Here is a 19,647-nt window from a genome sequence, read left to right on the forward strand (position 1 = left end):
CACATTATATTCCATCTTCCACTTCTTTGCCCATTCTCCTAACTTGTCCAAATCCTTATGCAGCCTCCCCCACCTCCTCAATGCTAGCTGTCCATCTACCTATCTTTGTATCATCTGCAAACTTAGCCAGAGTGCCCTCAGTTCAGTCATCGAGATCGTTAATGTATAAAGTGAAAAGTTGTGGTTCCAACACGGAGTCTTGCGGAACACCACTTGTAACTGGCTGCCATTCTGTGAAAGAGCCTTCTATCTCCACACTCTGCTTTCTGCCAGACAGCCAAGCTTCTATCCAGGGGAGCACATTACCTCTGACACCAGAGGTCCTTATTTTACTCAGTAGCCTCCTGTGTGGGACCTCGTCAAAGGCCTTCTAGATAACATCCATTGGCTCTCCTTGGTCTAACCTGTTTGTTATGTCCTCAAAGAATTCTAGAAGATTTGTCAGGCATGACCTCCCCTTGATGAATCCATGCTGACTTTGCCCTGTTTTATCATACTCTTTCAAGTATTAAGGAATCTTATCCTTCACAATGGATTCCAAAATCTTATCAAAAACTGAGGTCAGGCTAATTGGCCTATAATTTCCCATCTTTGACTTACTCCCTTTTTAAATGGGGTATTACATTAGCAATTTTCCAATCATCTGGGACCCTCCCTGATTCCAGTGATTCCTGGAAGATCACCAGTAATGCCTCCACCATTATGTCTGCGTGGGTTTCCTCCGGGTGCTCCGGTTTCCTCCCACAATCCAAAAATGTGCAGGTCAGGTAAATTGCCCGTGGTGTTAGGTAAAGGGGTAAATATAGGGGAATGGGTCTGGGTGGGTTGTGCTTCGGCGGATCGGTGTGGACTTGTTGGGCTGAAGGGCCTGTTTCCACACTGTAAGTAATCTAAAAAAGTAATCTAATCTCTTCAGGTATCTCCTTCAGAGCTCTGGGGTGTAGTTCATTTGGTCCAAGTTATTTCTAGCACTTTGTTCTTGGTGATGGCCCTGACTCTTTTAAATCTTTGAGATGTTAGTCGTCTCATCCACCGTGAAGTAAGTGTTCAGTTCCTCAGCCATTTTTGGTTCCTCTTTCCTACTTCTCTAGCATATTTTCAAGGGGCCCAGTGTCCATCTTTGCCCTTTATATATGTAAAGAAACTTTTGCAATTTTCTTAAATATTACTGGCTAGTTTATCTTCATATTTAATCTTCTCCCTTTTTTTGTTGCCCTCTGTTGGTCTTTGTAAGCTTCCCAATCCTCTGGTTTCCCACTGCCCTTCGCTGCAATATATGCTTTCTCTTTCACTTTTGTACTGTCCCTGACTTCTCTAGTCAGCCCCATCCTCCCTATATCATGCTGCTTTTCCTGCTGTGTCTCCTGAATTACTCCCAGAAACTCCTGCCATTGCTTTTCACTGTCTTTTCTGCTGGGCTCCTCTCCCAGTCAATTCTGCCCAGCTCCTCCCTCATGCCTCTGTGGTTGCCTTTATTCAGCTGTAATACCATTGCATCTGATTCCACCTTCACCTTCTCAAATTGCAGAGGAAATTCTAACATGTTGTAGTCACTGCCTTCGTAACGGTTCCTTCACCTTAAGCTCTCTTATCAAGTCTACCTCATTGCGCAACTTTAAATCCAGAATTGCCTGTTCCCTTGTGGGCTTCACCACAAGCTGCTCCAAAAAGCCATCGCGAAGACATTCCATAAATTCCTTTTCTTGCAATCCACTGCCCACCTTGTTTGCCCAGTCCATCAGTGTATGGAAATGCCGCATGATCCCTGCAACCTTGCTTCTCTTACCCATCTTTTCTATCGCCTGGTATATCTTGTGCACCAAATCCTAACTACTGTATGGAGGCCTGCACATAAGTCCAACTCTGGTTCTTTTACCTTTGCTGTTTCCAACTCTACCCATACAGATTCTACATCATTTGACCCAACATCATTTCGTACTATTGATTTAATTTTATTTGTTACTAATAACACAATCCCATCTCTTCAGACCACTTGCCTGTCTTTTCGATAGGATGCATATCCTTGGATATTTAGCTCCCAGTCCTGATCCCCTTGCAGCTACATGTAGAGCCCACCACATCATTCCTGCCAATTCTGAACTGTGCCATAAGCTCATTTACCTTATTTCATACACTCTGTGCATTCCAACATAACATCTACAGTCCTGTATTTAATGCCCCTCTTCTCATTGTCATCCCTTTAGCCAGTGTGCCTGATGTTAGATGCCTAACCCTTTCCAAATACTTCCATCCTATTTTGTGTTCTGGACACTTTAATAACTGCTCCTGAGTTGTCCTTCCTTTTCACTTTTTGATACATTTTCATGCGGTCGAATCCAGCCCCATAGATGTTAATCTGCAGCTTTGTTTCCCATTGGCCGTTAAACTATTTGGCGTATAACCGAGTTTTGAGAAGATTTGTAGCGCAGGTTGAGGTTCTGGATGTAGGTTTGCTCGCTGAGCTGGAAGGGTCGTTTCGTCACCCTGCTAGGTAACATCTTCAGTGAGCATCCAGGCGAAGCACTGTGGATAATTCCTGCTATTTATATGTTTGGGTTGGTGATGTCATTTCCTGTTCTTTTTTCCCAGGGGATAGGAGATGGGGTCGAACTCTGTTTGTTGATATTACCTTTTCCTTCCCTCCCACTTTCTAGTTTAAAGTCGTGTTGACCACCCTATTCACCAGAACACTGGTCCTAACCTGGTTCAGGTGGAGACCATCCCAATGGTACAGATCATTCCTGGTCGAATACTGATACCAGTGCCCCATGAAAAGGAAGCCCTCTTTTCAGCCACGTGTTTACTGACCTTATTCTCGTGCTCCTCCGCCAAGGTGCACATGGCTCAGGTAGTAATCCGGACACTATAACCCTTGAGGGCCTGTTCTCTGATTTGGTTCCTAGTTCCTGATGATTCCTAAACAAGTCCCTGTTTTCTCGTCTTGCTTTTATTGTTTGTCCTGACATGGAGCACAACTGGATCCTCCCCCTCCCTCTCCAATATCCTTTCAAGCCAGTCAGACATGTCCCTTCCTCTGACACCAGGCAGGTAACAGACGGTGTGGGATTCTCTATCCTGCTTACAAAGTATCCTATCTCCTCCCCTACAACTACCACTTGTCTTTTCACTCCCGCTCTTGAATGGTCCCCTGTATCACAGTGCCATGGTCAGCTGGCTCATTCTCCCTACAGCTCTGTTCCTCATCCACACAGGGAGCAAGGACCTTGTACCTGTTGGATAAGATCATGAGCACAGGTTCCTCTCTTCATGAATACAGGATCCCTCACACCCTGCTGTCCATGGCCACTGACTGAATTTGTGGTACTTAATCTCCCAGGCATGACCACCTCCTGCAACAAAACATTCCGTTAACTCTCCCCCTCATTGATGTGTGTAGTGTGGACTCCAGCACATCCATGCTGAGCCCAAGTTCCTCCAGCAACCAACACTTGCTGCAGATGTGGTCACTGCAGCTCACAATGAGATCAGCCAGCTGCCACATCATACAGCTGGAAAACGTCACCTGCCCGGCCATCTCTACTTTGTTAGTTAAATTACTTAGTTAATCCCTGGTTAGTTACTCATTTATGAACTAGTTTTGCAGTGTTGCTTGTTCAAATTTAGGCCAGATTTCCTATCAGCCCATCTGGTCACCAAACCTCCTGTGAAGTTACTTTTTGAGTTTGATTTTAGTAACTCTTGTACTCCTCCCTCTGACTCTGTTCCTGGAAACAAAGCATACAGTTGAGAAAAAATTAAGAACAGGTGAGGACAAAGTGGATATTGATATTTTTAGTTCAGAGAAATTAACTGAATTACACCTGAAAGATGAAAAACTGCTGAACAGAGTCCTTGGAGTGCAGGTTCATAGCTCCTTGAAAGTGGAGTCGCAGGTAGATAAGACAGTGAAGAGGCGTTTGATATGCTTTCCTTTATTGGTCAGAATATTGAGTACAGAAGTTGGGACGTCATGATGCGGCTGTACAGGACATTGGTTAGGCCACTGTTGGAATATTGCGTGCAATTCTGGTCTCCTTCCTATTAGAAAGATGTTGTGAAACTTGAAAGGATTCAGAAAAGATTTACAAGGATGTTGCCAGGGTCGGAGGATCTGAGCTACAGGGAGAGGTTGAACAGGCTGGGGCTGTTTTCCCTAGAGTGTCGGAGGCTGAGGGGTGACCTGATAGAGGTTCACAAAATTGTGAGGGGCATGGATAGGATAAATAGGCAAAGTCTTTGCCCTGGGATGGGGGAGTCCAGAACTAGAGGGCATAGGTGTAGGGTGAGTGGGGAAAGATATAAAATAGACCTTAGGGACAAATTTTTCACACAGAGGGTGGTATGTGTATGGAATGAGCTGCCAGAGGAAGTGGTGGAGGTTGGTACAATTGCAACATTTAAAAGGCATTTGGATGGGTATATGAATAGGAAGGGTTTGGAGGGATATGGGCAGGGTGCTGACAGGTGGGACTAGATTGGGTTGGGATATCTGGTCAGCATGGACGGGTTGGACTGAAGGGTCTGTTTCCATGCTGTACATCTCTATGACTCTAAAGCAATTGAATCAAAAATTATACACCAAAGAATCTGAGTGTATGCTGGAATGTTACTATCTTAACAATTAGTTCTTGATGAGGAAATGGAGATCATCACATATTCAGGTGGTCAAGAAATGGGCAGAAGTTCAAACTGTATTACACGTGAGTTATAGAAAAGTGGTGTTGAGGGTGGCATGTGAGTTAACAGTAGGAGATCATTTGGGAATAAGGAAAGCTAAAGCCAAAATACAAATTTTTTTTTTGGCTTGGACTGCACAGGTATGTGGGTGAATTTTCCTAGACATGCCATCTGTGTCAGGGAATTAGAAAATCTCAGGCAGTGATAAAACCAGCACCTTTAATACTTATTCCCACATTTGCAGAGGTCTTAATTGATTGCATAGGACACCTATCTAAAACAAAAAGTGGGAATCAGTATTTGTTGACCGTAATGGACATATCTCCTAGATTTTCTTAACAGTCAGTACTGAAGGAGTGTTGCTCTTTGGAATTTTGGCATTAAGGAAGCACTGTCCTTACCCTAAACTTCTTAGTAAAGTTCTTAAATCAACTTGTCCAATGTCTTCCTTTATTGTCTCTTTATTTGATATGATTCTGTCAAATGCTTTGAGATGTTTTAATTGATTAACAATGCTATGTATAAGTGAAAGTAGATTTTGGATGAAACATTAGTACAATTAGTGGTCATTCATTGGATGACAGTGGTTATCAGGCTGGAGTCAGTCTGTCGGAAAATGGAAAAACCTCATGTCGCATCCTACTAACGAAGCAAGGCATCTGCTTTTTGCCCCCGAAATTCAGTCCTCTGGACTCAAAGCTCCAGGCAACCAGCCCATTAATCCGAGTCATGATCCGCAGGAGCTCCCAGTGTCTCTGTTCCCCCATCAGCATCTTACATAGACTCTGCAGGAAGATGGAGCCATATCCAGGTCGGAGGAAAGCAGCATGATCTGAAATTACACAGACGTCATCTTAGCCTGGTTTGTGATCATGGGGTGGACAAATGTTCATATTTGTGCTGTTCGCCAACCTATCAGTTTATTATCATCACTCAGCTTTGACGAAATTCCCAGAGGCATAAGCAGAGAGAGAGAGAAAATGGAAGCACCTAATTCCAGTCAGTGGCTGGTAGCCATATCAGCTGAAGTTCAAGGCCAATTCAGAACAATGACCTGTAATGCTCCAGTCAATCTAAGAGTCTGTGTCAGAGATAGTAGAGGAGCCTGGTGATACACCAGAGGCCAGCGCACAGGGCAAGTTCCAGCCTTGTTTCTATAGTTAAGGCTTTGGGCAAGTCTGGGGTGGGATTCACATTCTGTGATGGTGGTCCTGTGACTGTGACCATTGTTTAGAACTAAAATGTTTCACAAGATGCTGATAGTGAGTTTTACATCTCACTCTCTCTCTACGCTTCCCCTCCAAAATGGCAGGCTGCAATGCCTTCCATGCGAGAGTACCTCCAAATCTCTACGCTTAGTCCATTGTACCCTGAAGATTGCTGCGCAGGTGGATAGAGTGGTAAAGAAGGCCTATGGTATGCTGGCCTTCATCGGACAGGGTATTGAACATAAGAGCTGGCAAGTCACGTTAAAATTGTACAAGACATTGATTCGGCCACATTTCACACAGTGTGTACAGTTCTAGTCACCATATTACCAAAAAGGTGTGGATGCTTTGGAGTGGATGCAGAGAAGCTTTACGAGGATGTTGCCTGGTATGGAAGGTGCTAGCTATGAAGAGCGGTTGAGTAAGTTTGGTTTGTTTTCATTCAAACAAAGGAGATTGAGGGGGGACCTGATTGAGGTTTATAAAATCATGAAGGGGATAGACAGGGTAGATAGAGAGAACCATTGCCCAGGGTGAAGGATTCAATAACAAGAGGTCACGCTTTCAAGATGAGAGGTGAAAAGTTTAAGGGGGATACATGCGACAAGTACTTTACACAGAGGGTGTTAGGTGCCTGGAATGCATTACCAGCAGAGGTGGTCGAGGCAAGCATGGTAGATTCATTTAAGATGCGTCTGGACAGATGCATGAGTGGGTAGGGAGCAGAGGGGTACAGATGCTTAGGATTTGGGTGACGGGTTTAGACAGTGGATTTGGATCGGCTCAGACGTCGAGGGCCGAAGAGCTGTAAATTTTCTTTGTTCTCCCTCCCCCACTGCCTTCCTCACCTGCAAATTAGCATGTCCTCAGGTAGACAACACTGTTAGCTGCTAGTTCCCCAACATAGTTTGGGGGCACCAGGAACTCCATTTGAAACTGATTCAGAAACTCAAGTCCTGCTCATCATCTCCATTTGATCAAGCTACTGATCGAAAGGACCAGAAGAACTACTAGCCCACAGCCCAATGAGTGAGAGAGAGAATACAAATGTGTTGTGCGCGTTTGAATAAAGGCTGAATGTTGGACGGACTGAGACTGGGTGTGAGTGCATGCGAGACGCTGTCATTTATTTGCTTTACTTTGTATTCAAGTTTCTCTCTCTTTTCATTTTCCCAATTTTTTCCCCTCTCTCTTTGTCTTTTTCACTTTGTCCACTGTTGCTCTTGCCCCCACCGCAGTTTTTGTTGAATGTGTGTATTCTACTCTGAGATACCCACCTGAACTGGTGGAGAAATGGACCGTGGTGTCTTCAGGCACTGCTTCATAATGTGAGTAGGCACTCTGTGTGGAGCAGCCACTGTCTGTTTCCACTACTCCATCAGTTTCGAGATAGACACCGTCATCAAGCTGCAACCCTCTACAGGCCTGAGACAGACACACAGATTAGAGCAACCACAGTAGAAACAGGCCAATAAAGCACAGACTTTGGGTTACAGGATTAATCAGCATGTGGGATTCAAAACAACATTTAAAGAGCATAAACCATTCATTTGGTCCAACAGCTGCATGCTAGGATTGAATCCCCACATCAGCTTTGTCCCATCTTTTCTGCTCGCTTTGCCCCCCCCCAAATCCATTTAGTCCTTTCATCCTCTCATCTAAATTTCCTTCAAATGAGTCTAAATTATTCACCTCATCTACTCCTCATGGTACTGAGTTCCATATTCTCACTAATCTTTGGGTGAAGATATTTCTCCTGAATTCCCTGTTGGATTTATAGAGTCATAGAGATGTACAGCACGGAAACTGACCCTTCAGTCCAACCCGTCCATGCCGACCAGATATCCCAACCCAATCTAGTCCCACCTGCTAGCAGCCGGCCCATATCCCTCTAAACTCTTCCTATTCATATACCTGTCCAAATGCCTTTTAAATGTTGCAATTGTACCAGCCTCCACCACTTCCTCTGGCAGCTCATTCCATATACGTACCACCATCTGCGTGAAAAAGTTGCCCCTTAGGGGAAAGATATTAAAGAGACCTATCACCCTAAACCTATGCCCTCTAGTTCTGGACTCCCCGACCCCAGGGATAAGACGTTGCCTATTTATCCTATCCATGCCCCTCATAATTTTGTAAACCTCTATAAGGTCACCAAGTGATGGCCTTGAATTTCATGCTTTCTCACAAGTGAGTGGAAGCACTTTCACTGCAGCAACTCCATCAAAGTTTTTCACATTAGTTGACAGATCTCGTCACAATCATTCCCTACCCTACCCTTCTACATTTCTGGTAATACCTGTGTCGACCTTTGTGCATCCTCTCCTGGACTTCCAGATTCTTTTAGCGCAATTGTGACCAGAGCTGAATACTATACCCCAATTGTGATTGTACCAGATTTCACATCCAAAGCACCCTGTTTTTAGTTTTGTGATCTTTCCGAGGTTCCATATGCTTTGAATAATTTTATCCTTCTTTCAATTCTCTCCACCTCAAAATTAACCAGAGCGTTTGGTTGGCTTTTTTTCATGTCCTGCATCACAATTAATAGGGAATACTATATTTGTTCTCCCAGATCCTCATTTATATTCTCCTTTTCTTCATAAAACTAAATATGAAGTGAAATACTAAAAAGTCACATTTATGTATGTTGAAACCTATTTCCCAGGAGTCTGTCCATTCTGAAACTTGATGAATGGGCTTGTTGTGGTCCTCCTCAACTGTATCATCATGTCACCCTCCCTCAATACCCAGTGACTTATTGTCATTGACATCTTGTTGTCAATTTGAGAAGTGGACTTTTGATTCCGAAGTATGAATCCTTCAGCTAAATAGCAAACTTCCCTTTGGAGCGGGCAATGAATTTATGAATGAATTCAAGAAAGATGTTCCCTTTCAAAAGCTGTGTGGTTTGTGTTTTCCTTTTACTTGCTCACTATTTTTCATTTCACTCCTTCAATAAACTTTTGCTGCTAAATTGCCTGATCTATTAATAAGAACAAAATAAATTAGACATAGAACTGTACAGCACAGGAGCAGGCCCTTCGGCCCATCATGCTGTGCTGAACTTGACACCAAATTTAATAGACAGAATGGCCTACTCCTGCACCTATTGTCTATTGATCTATAAACTAATCCCTTCTGCCTACCTTTGGTCCATATCCCTCCATTCCTTGCATATCCTTGTGCTTATCTAAAAGTCCCTTTAATGTCCCTATCGTATCTGCCTCAACCATCTGGCAGCGCGTTCCAGACTCCTACCACTCTCTGAGTAAACATTGTGTCCCTTACATTTGCTTTGAACTTTCCCCCTCCACGTAAGTGCATGCCCCCTTGTTTTAAACATTTCAACTTGGGAAAAAGACTGACCATCAACCCTATCGAAGCATCTCATAATTTTATAGACTCCCATCAAGTCTCCCCTCAGCCTCCGCTGCTCCACAGGAAACAACCGAAGTTTTTCTAGCTTCTCCTTATAGTTCATACCAGGCAGCTGCTCAGCGACTCTGCATTGTTTTTGTCTCGAAGTCGGCCTTGGAGGACAGTTACCCAAAGATCCAAGGCCAAATGTCCTTGACTGCTATCTGATGAAGGAGCAGTGCTCTGAAAGCTTGTACTTTCAATTAAACCTGTTGGACTATAACCCTGGTGTTGTGTGATTTACTTCGGGTCAGACTGATCCATGCTTACTGATGGATTCAGGAGCTTGGCTCTATCTTGTTCGATGAACATAGCACCACCATTTCAGGTCAGTTTGTCCTTTCCTAAAAAGGACACATAAATCTCTAGTACTGAAGCCAAGTGTTGAAAGTCCAATAATGATAGTTGACATTTGCCATGATCACATCTGATCATCGCAGTGACCTCTTTAAAGTTTTTTTAAGACCCAAAATCACTCCAAAAGAGAGCATTCCATACCTTCTCTATGACCAATCCTTTAAATACAGCTTCGCATTCTCTTTTAAATGAAAAATTTCATTCCTAATGTCATGTCTACCCGTTAGTTCATTGACAAATCCTTCAGATATTAATATTTCTACTGTTTTACCATTGCCACCTGGAATTTTTATTGAGTCTGCCTCTTCAGGGGCTCTATTCCCATCCCAACTTGTCTGTTCTATCTTGTGGCTGTAAAATACTTTCAGATGTGGGAGTGCACAGAGATGCGAGACGGCGCAGGATGGAGTGACAGGAAGAGGAGAAATGGCAGGTGTTTGACTCTGTCACACATGTACCTGGATGAAGAAGATCTTCGGTTTCCCAGCCAACGTGGGACAGCTCTGTGGTGTAAACATGGAATAAATCTCTGAGAGCCTTATAGGACAACCGTCTGATCCATAAATTATTCCTTCTGCACCGTGGCTGGAGATTACTGAGATAAAGTAGGATCCATGATTGCGAAAGCTTTCTGAAGAGAGAGAAAGCTATCTTTGAAGCATAATCCCAAACAAGATGCATTCACCATTTCAACTCATTCCTCTCACTTCCCACATCCTCCAAAATCCCACTTGGTGTTATCCTACTCACTCTCTTGCATCCTGGATCCTTTAATGTCCCACCCACTCCCATGAATGTCTCATCTCATCTAATCCCACTCTCCCTCTCACTTAATGTCCCATTCAGTCTTAATACTGTTCTCCCTCTGACTTGTCGCACCCATTAATGTACCACTCTGTCTAATCCCACTGTCCGTATACATTTCAATATCCCAACCAGTTTAACCATTTCTTCTAGTCACTGACCTTGTTTGTACTCCTGCAGGATCTCTTCTGCTGTGCAATCGATCTTAAACGTCACCTGGAAGCCCAGTTTGGACAGCACTTTGTGAAGTTCCTTAGTGTCCCTTGAAGCTCCAACCCGTTCTGTGAAGTTTGTGTGTGAATTGAATTTCTGTATTGTTATAATCAGCACTCTGGGTTTGAGGCAATGCCCTGAACCAGTCTGAGAATCTGTCATTTCAGCCATTAACAGGAGACAGTTTACAGTAATCAATTAGTTCAATGTGGTGCAATTCGGAAACACAGGAAACAGGTAATTTGTGGCTCCGCCCTGTACACTGTAATTTAAAGGGATACTGCTGACAACAGGATAAAGTTTAGTCAGATGTTTTTTTTTAAAGTTTGTGAACAGAGAAAATGCAGCCCTTGTTTCTGCAAATGTCCAGGTGTGTTTCAGCAGTGGTTAAGATAAACTAGTCATCAGATGTTTCAGCAAAACATGCTACTTTAAACAAACATCTCGAACTAGCAACCTGGATATTTAAAACATTACAGAAGAACCTAAAACATGGAACCTATAAAATAGAAAGCTGCTTACACTGAACAGGTCAGACACTTCAGTGGAGAGAGAAAGAAGTGTTCCTATCAGACTAATGCTTAAAGCTTAAGCTCTGACTACACCAAGTCTGATGCTTTCTTTGTAGCTGCTACTTCACCTGCAGTGTATTTCCAGTCTGTTGTACTCTTTACAAAAAAAAAATCTGGATTGGCAGAAACCATGACATTTTTACCAATTGCTGGTTTTGGTGTGATGGGGGCCTGTGGGTCTTGACTATTTGATGTGGCAATATTCCTCCAGTTGCACTGAGACGTTGACTCACAGACAGGGTGCAGTTGATAAGGTTAGTTATTGCAGATAACAACTGCATTACTTTATGACCAAAATTGACTGCTTGCAGACACATTTCACTTTCGGTCACATGAAGACTCTGCCCCAAATCTTAGTACTACTGTGGCAGCAGAGGTCATATGATAACACTGTGATTAACCTGGCCAAGCAGTCAACAGCTCAACAGTTCAAAATTCAATCACTCAAACTGGACGGGTTTTGAAGTATCTCTATCCCAAACACAATAGTATCAGTGTCCTCAAAATCATCAATAGTGTTAGGATCATCAGTATCACCAGAATCTAGATCAATATTCATAACAATATCAATTGTCCATATTGATATTCGATGTCGGTATCCTTAATATCATCTGGATCAACATGTCACTAAAACTGTTCAGTTTGGGAAGCTGAACCGATTGGACAGCATTGGGAACCACGACCCAGTTCAGTGCTCAGTGTCCTCTAATGTCCAGGAGTATGGAGACTATTCCAACTTGTTATGAGCAGGTTCACATGTTCTATTCTCTCAAACCATCTCAACCACTTCCTGAGTCCTCAGTGACACCAAACACTTGTTCACCCATGGCCCTGGGCTACTTGACCTCCTCCAGATCCCCTTTGGCAATGCCGACCTCAATTGTGAAATGCTCATCCTTTTTGTTTTCAGGTTCCTCTATGGCCTCCCCTTCCTTCCTGTTACCTCCTCCAATACCAGTGCACGTTCACCTCCCATTAATAGGGAACTGCATTTCTGAAATTTAGACTTTACAAATTCCTGGTTGGCAACAGCGCATGCCTTCAACCATCCAAGAATTCCAAACCTGACCCCATTATGTCTACCTCTTTCCTCTTGGAACATGTTCTTCCCCATTGCCTATTTTTTAAAAAACAGGCTTTCGGCAATCTGCTCTCATAGCTCCTCACACGGTTTGGTGTTATGTTTTACTTTAACCTTGTGAAACATGTTACGATTTTTTATTACCTTAAACTTGCTGTATAACAGAAATTGTTCATCACCAACGCGTAACCACAATCACCCTGCTGATAGTTCACAGTTCAACCTGATAACAAGATTACCTTCTCTCACAGTCAGGCCGATTGTGTGGAGAAACACTGATGATTCAGATCCTACCCCTGTAATTCAGCTACAAAAGTGCAGGTAATTGCATTTCTGAAACACCTTTCACAAATTGGATATGTCAACATATTGCACAGCCATTTAAGTATTTGTGAAGACTGTCTTAAGGTACGAAGCCCAACAGCCAAATTGCATGTATCAAGCTCCCTCAAATAGCTAATTAAATAAATGATCAGATCAACTGTTTGGATATCAATTGAGAGATGAATTTACCCTCTCCAGGGAGGAGTGGCAATGTGATATTTCACATCTATCTCAAATTGGGCAGACAGTGCCTCAGTTTTAACATGCCTGACAGCACAGGTGTCCTCAAGTGTTAGTCAAGCTCTATCTAGTGGGATCTGAATCAGAGTCACTAAAGGACAATGCTTGAGCCACAGCGTCTGAGGTTTGACTCTGTATGTGGAGCGCTTTAAAAAGTATTGGCATTGCCTCTCAAATGTTCCTGAAACTAGACACTGTTTGGATAGGATGGCATCACATTGCAAAACATCATAATATGACCATAAGACATGAGTGAAAATAAGATCATTCAGCCCATCGAGTTCACTCTGTCATTTAATCGTGACTGATGGGCATTTCAACTCTACTTATCCGCACTCTTCCCGTAGCCCTTAATTCCTTGCAAGATCACGAACTCTGCTGAAAGACATTTAAACACCCCAGCCTGCACTGTGCTCAGTGTCAATGAATTCCACAGGCCCACCACTTTCTGGCTGAAGAAATGCCTCATTTCCATTCTAAATTAACCCCCTCTAATTCCAAGGCTGTGCCCACGGGTCCTAGACTCCCTGCCTAACAGAAACAAATTCCCAGTGTCTATCCTTTCTGAGCCATGCATTATCTTGCAAGTTTCTATTAGATCTCCCCTCAACTTTCTAAACTCTAATGAATATAATCCCAGGATTCTCAGCCATTCATTGTATGTTAGGCCTACCATTCCAGGGATCATCGGTGTGAATCTCCGCTGGACACACTCCAGTACCAGTATGTCCTTCCTGTGGTGTGGGGTCTAAAACTGGACACAATTATTCTGAGGTATGGGGCCTAACTAGAGCTTTATAAGGTCTCAGAAGCACATCGCTGCTTTTATATTCCAACCCTCTTGAGATAAATGACAACATTACATTTGCTTTCTTAACCAGACTCAAACTTGTAAGTCAACCTTTAGAGAATCCTGGATTAGCACTCCCAGATCCCTTTACACTTATGCTTTATGAATTTTCTCAACGTTTAGAAAGTAGTCCATGTCTGCTTTCTTTTTTCCAAAAGTGCAAGACCTCACATTGAATTTCATCAGCCATTTCCTGGACCACTCTCCTAAACTGTCTAAATCTTTCTGCAGCCTCCCCACCTCATCAGTATTACCTGCCTGTCTGCCTAACTTTGTATCATCGGCAAACTTCACCAGACTGCCCCCAGTCCCTTCATCCAGATCATTAATATATAAAGTGAACAGCTGCGTCCATTGTTAAACACCAAAACCATGCTGTCCTGATTGAATTTCTGAAGAAGTGTTTATGCCCAAAACAATTGATTCTCCTGCTCCTCGGATGCTGCCTGACCTGCTGTGCTTTTCCAGCACAAAACTCTCAACACTAAAAGCATGCTGTGTTTACTGCTGAGTGAAGCAGGAAGAAATTCAAGGTGCTTCTTTCCTCCAAGAATGGTATAAATGTATTTACAGGGAAACAAGACAAGCCTCCATTGGGCAAGAAAATACAGGGTTAAGATATTAGATTCAGATGGCAAGAGTGGAGATGCAACAAATGCTGTGTAAACACCAGCAAGCATTGCTTGGGCTGAATGCCCTGTTTCTGGATACCACATATTTGCATTAGATTGTATGATAGATGAAAATAAACAGCGTTGTGTGAACAAAAGATCCTTTGTTACCTTGAAATATCTCAGGATGCCCCAAAGCATATTAAAGCTGATCACACAAAATTAGAATTGTATTTCAATACTGAAGAAAGTTGGCAGCTGCTTGGTGCACAGAAAGATCCATAAACAACAGTGTGATCATTACATCAGCACCACGTTTTGTGATGTTGATGGAGTGGAACTATCAGCCGAACACAATTTGTGCAATGTGGTCCTTTGCATCCACGTGAAGGTGAAAGAAAGCTGAATGACAGCACCTCTGACAGCGCAGCACTGCCTGACGTATCGGCCTGGCTTACAGACCAAAGACTCTGGAATGGGACCTGTACAAGCAGTTTTCATTCTGAGGAGACTGTGCTCAAAACTGAGCAGGGCTGCCTGGCACCAACTTACATGAGTAAATAGGCATCATATACAAAAAGGCTGGTAACAGCCACTGTTCGACAGTGGAAGCAATCACATTCTCCACAAAGATCATCTTCTCCCCCAAATGTCCTCAATTACAACATACCAATACCCCAGGTAGCTTTTTATCAGCACTCTGTCATGACAAAGGCATTATATAAAGCAAGCTGAGTAAATCCATAGTTGGAGTCAAAGGGACAATTCCTGATGCCATACAAGAGTTAGTATCAAAGATCTACCCAAGCTCAATGTACTGGCAGTTTCATATTTGTGTGAGCTAGCCTGAAGTCAGAGCACAGAATCCGATCAGCTTTGAGTTGAAGGTCGAACAAAAGTTCTGGTTAAGGTACAATCCACCATCTGGAAGGAACACCTCAACCTGTCAACAGCAACGCCCAAATTTGCAATCGGTGAACACATTCATATTTAATCCCAGTGTCAGCTGTTGCATAGGCTAAACTCACTGCTTAACACTATTGACTGACCCACCTTGTGCAATCTCATTAACGTCATTACTTACATACTGTCAACTGAGCTCTCTTTTTCGGTGAGGCAGCTTTTGCACAATAACTCCAAAGGAGCAGGATGTTTAATGCTTAATTGTTTAAATACTCAAAATGCAACATCCCACATGACACAGCTTCACTGGAGGCCATTGATAGCTTGCAAGGGTCACTGGCAAGTCCACTATTAACTGCCCATTTCTAACTGTCTTTTAACAAACTTGCAGCTGCCTTCTTGAACCACTACAGCCCATCTGCTAAAGATCCTCCCACACACCACTGGTTCAAAATCTTGGAATTATGATGGAATGACAAAGAAATGTCCAGTCCACAGTGGTGACAGCAGAGAGGTGGTATTGCCCATTCCCTTCACATGAAGAAAACCTGCACTTCCAGACTATTTCTCAATGTTCCACCACATTGCACAAACAGTGAAGCACATCAGAAATATGGCAGCTTACTCACGCAAAGCAAGCTCCCACTGACATTAATTGGATGGTGCTGTGATTGCACATATCACACAATGCAACCATAAGGACTTGTGGCCCAGTTTGAGCTGATGAGGAGGATCCTTGTTGACTTTGGATCCCAAGTTCAGCTGAGGTTCAGGGCTCTGGCTCTGGACAGTTTGAAATGCTCGGTGAACATTGCTCCACCAAAGATCAGACTAACTAGAGCGGTGACTGCAATCAGTACCCACTCACCAATCTATAACGCCCAGACCAGTAAATTGTCACCCAGCCCTGTAGAGAGGTGGGATTTATGTCTCTCGTGGAGCAGTTGTTCCACTCCCAGCCCAGAATGTACAGACATTGCCACAGGGAGAGACAATGCTTGTGTGAACACAAAATGAGTCTCTCTTCACTGTGAGCCAAAGCTGCTGCAGGCACCCATGTTACCAATGTTCTGTGCTCAGGTGCAATTGACAGCATATGGTCAAGCAACCTCAGTCTGCTTCTATTTTTTCGTCAATAACAAACCTTGGAATAATTGGACACAACACACACCAAACATTTTAAAAACAGTGAAGAATCTTTATATTGTAAATACTGTGACATCCTGATAGAGGAAGGGGCAACAAGAATCTAAAGGAAGTCAGTTGTGGAGGGAAACAGATGCCCACAAGCCTCAGTCTAAAGGGAGAAATGGAAAGGGGTTGAAATTGATTGCTTTGTTAACTTGCCAACTGGCCAGGACCAACAATCAATCACCTGCACCCAGGAAGAGTTCAGGGAATGATATTTTCTCCGATGACCCTGCCATGTGTTAGACAAAGAAAGGAAACTTCAACAGACTCACTTTGACTGGGCAAAGCCCAGACCATGCTGTTACCCCCTGGTTCCAACAGTAGAAATTGGAGTGAGTGGAGAAAGAGAGAGAGAGAGAGAGAGAAAGAAAAAGAGAGAGAGAGAGGAGGTCCCTGTCAGGACGCTACTACAACATGGATGTTTACACACAAATATACACATCGGTCTCTGTTCCCCAATTGTACATCCTGAATATGATGCACAGGACCGATGTAAAAATTAAAACACACGGCACAGTTCAGCAAACTTGCAGTTTGTGGAGTCACTTGGTATGAGAGTTAGGCCTTTAATAAGATTAGGAAAGCAAGGGTTCAAGCAGGTCACAATATACGAATCTGATGCTAGCTCACTGTATACTATCAGGGATTCCACACTCTCAATCTCTGGGGACGAGGCCCTCTCCTCACTTCTCCTTCTTCTCTGTCACGGCGTTGTTCTGTGAAATTAAAAATAAAATCTTCAGATTTACTCAACAAATACTCACCATCAAGCTAATCCACCACCCACCTCAGTCAGATATATCTGACACCCCACGAACTCACCCCTAAAATACTCCACTCCAACAACCCACCAACCTTCTGAAACCCTCCCCCTCCCCTACAATCTCTCTCCAAAGCACACTACCTACAGACTCTCCGATGATACACTTCTCCTGTAAGTGTCCCCCAGCCCACAGGCCCTCCTGACATCTCCAAAATAGCCCATTAATCCAAATACCCCAGTGATCACACCCAAGCCAACTGTGACGCCTGCTCCCACAACTCCATTCCCCCCCCCCCCCACCCACCTTCATTCAAAACACAGCCCCTATCAGTGAGCCCCACTGGCAAACAAAGTGCTGCTGACATTGTGTTGTCACCAGAAAAACCAGCCCCTCTGGCACAGACCTACTAAATGACTACCCATTGCAGTGTATCAAGGAACTGGGACCAATGAGGAGGTTGGATGAGGGGGTGATGGACAACACAAGGGGATTTGGGCAAAGAGCTGGACAACAGCTCAATGTCTTTCACCTTTTTAATGATGCGCTGGATGTCCTCAATCATGGAGTTAAGATTCCTGGTGTTATCCTGAAGCCGCAGTTCATAGAAGACCTTCAATTTCTCTGCTGCCTTGACCCGATCCTCCAGCTCAGAGACCTGTTTCTGCATTTCCTGCATCCCTGAGCTCAGCGACTTGTTTACACTGTCATTTGAGGATAACTTGCCCAAAGTTTCAGCTGTGTAGGAAACATTTCTCAACAGTTAATCATAGCACTGTACTCCTATCTCCAAACCCTGCCCACATCTGAAACCCGACTTAATCTAACATCTGCATTCTAACCGCATTATAGCATCTGATTGTCGAAAAGAGGGCCATTTGGTTCAGTGTCGTTCATGTACTAGCCCCAGAAAAGAATCAAAACAATCACCCCAATCTTCCTAGCTTATTCCAAACCCCTTCAAGCGCCCATCTCCTTTTCAACTATTTATCTAACTCCAACTTGTAAGTTATTATTGAATCTGCTTCCATGGCCTCTTGAGGCAGCTCATCTCACAACAGCAATCTCCGCATTAAAGACACTCTTATCACTCTTCTGGTGTTTTGGTTTAAACTTCTAAAGCAGTTCCATATTTAACATTTCACGGAAGACTTGAATTTTGAAGAATTTGAAAACTGGGATCCATTTTGTGTCATACGTAGATATCTGGACCAGGTTCAAATAAACTTAAAAATCGCACAACACCAGGTTATACGTCCAACAGTTTTAATTGGAAGCACGAGCTTTCGGAGTGCTGCTTCTTCATCAGGTGGTTGTCAAACCTAGTGCTTCCAATTAAACCTATTGGACGTATAACCTGGTGTTGTGCGATTTTTAACTTTGTACACCCCAGTCCAACACTGGCACCTTCAAATCAGGTTCAAATAATACACTGAAAACTCTGACACTGAGATTTTTTGGTGAAATTAACAAGTTTCTTGGGAATAAAATGACTTCAGATAATTTAGATGTGGCCTGCGTGCATTTAATAGCTTACTGTTTGCGACAGTCTATGGCTTGAAGAGTTGTTTCTGTGTGAAATTAGTTGGGGACAGGAATCCAAATGGAAAGCTACCCAACTGACCTCTTCTGTTTCTGACAAGAACCTTCAGCTGAGACATCAGGGTGAAATGTAACCCATTCTTCTGAGAGAGGGACTGAACTTCTGAACATCAGATTTCCTAATTTGGGTCTGTTAAGATTCCAGAGACAACTGTGTGATTTGTGACTTAAGCGTGCATGCCAGAAAATCAGAATGGGGCATTCTGGAACATTCTACACTTCAAGAACTTGGTCAGACAGTTTATTTCTTCTTGAAGTATCACTTGTGATAAATCTGTTCCTGCCTTTATCGGAAGTGCGTATCAGAGAGTGAGAGTGCACAAGATTATCACTGCACATTTGTACTTCGCCATTACAAATTCTGTGTTAACCAATGCTGCAGTTACATTGGATAGGTTTTACTTGATAAATCAACAATTTTGTTTATGAAAGAAATCGCATTGATAAGACAAGATACAGGAGCAGAATTCGGCCAATGCTCCGCCATTCGATAATGACTGAAATGTTTCTCAACCCCATTCTCTTGCCTTTTCCCTGTAACGCTTGATCCACTTACTCAACAAGAACCTCTCTCTACCTTACTGACACTCAATGACTTGACCTCCATAACCCTCTGTGGCATGAATCCCACAGATTCACTGCCCCCTGGCTGAAGAAATTCCTTCTCATCTCAGTCCTAAACGGTTATCCCTTCATGGAGGCTGCACCCTCAAGTCCTAGTCCTACTGGCTGAAACATTTTCTCAATATCACTCTATCTAGGTCTCTCACTATTATTTCAATTTTAATGAAATTCCTCATCCTTTGAAACTCCATTAAGTAGAGACTCAGAGT

General features: G+C 43.3%; 2 protein-coding genes across 3 annotated transcripts in view; both read right to left on the reverse strand.

The window, feature by feature from the left end:
- Positions 1-5,122: 5,122 nt before the first annotated feature.
- LOC122542999 (caspase-3-like) lies at positions 5,123-11,738 on the reverse strand. Its single transcript, XM_043681149.2, has 4 exons — positions 10,628-11,738; positions 10,121-10,293; positions 7,163-7,310; positions 5,123-5,509 (listed from the first exon to the last, which is right to left on the reverse strand). The coding sequence occupies exons 1-4, from the start codon at positions 10,848-10,850 to the stop codon at positions 5,268-5,270; spliced, it is 786 nt and encodes a 261-aa protein (XP_043537084.1). The 5' UTR covers positions 10,851-11,738; the 3' UTR covers positions 5,123-5,267.
- Positions 11,739-16,435: 4,697 nt separating this feature from the next.
- Positions 16,436-19,647, reverse strand: part of LOC122543000 (cell division cycle and apoptosis regulator protein 1-like) — a 72,824-nt gene continuing 69,612 nt past the window's right edge. For both annotated transcript variants that reach the window (XM_043681150.2, XM_043681151.2), the window contains 2 exons: positions 17,745-17,950; positions 16,436-17,167 (listed from right to left, as the gene is read on the reverse strand). In XM_043681150.2, the coding sequence (XP_043537085.1) occupies positions 17,135-17,167; positions 17,745-17,950 (239 nt within the window). In that variant the 3' untranslated portion in view covers positions 16,436-17,134. The remainder of the gene's footprint in view (positions 17,168-17,744; positions 17,951-19,647) is intronic.

The sequence above is a fragment of the Chiloscyllium plagiosum genome, unplaced genomic scaffold (genome assembly GCF_037043375.1).
Source record: "Chiloscyllium plagiosum isolate Xiang-an unplaced genomic scaffold, Cpla_swu_hap1 HiC_scaffold_48, whole genome shotgun sequence".
Classification (NCBI taxonomy): Eukaryota; Metazoa; Chordata; class Chondrichthyes; order Orectolobiformes; family Hemiscylliidae; genus Chiloscyllium; species Chiloscyllium plagiosum.

Coding starts and splice junctions, on each gene's coding strand:
- LOC122542999 (XM_043681149.2), bottom strand. CDS start 10,850: ATGGCTGAAATGACAGATTCTCAGACTGGTTCAGGGCATTGCCTCAAA. Junction 7,311..10,120: donor CGAAGATCTTCTTCATCCAG/GTACATGTGTGA, acceptor TGTCTGTCTCAG/GCCTGTAGAGGGTTGCAGCT. Junction 5,510..7,162: donor CCATTTCTCCACCAGTTCAG/GTGGGTATCTCA, acceptor GTGTAATTTCAG/ATCATGCTGCTTTCCTCCGA.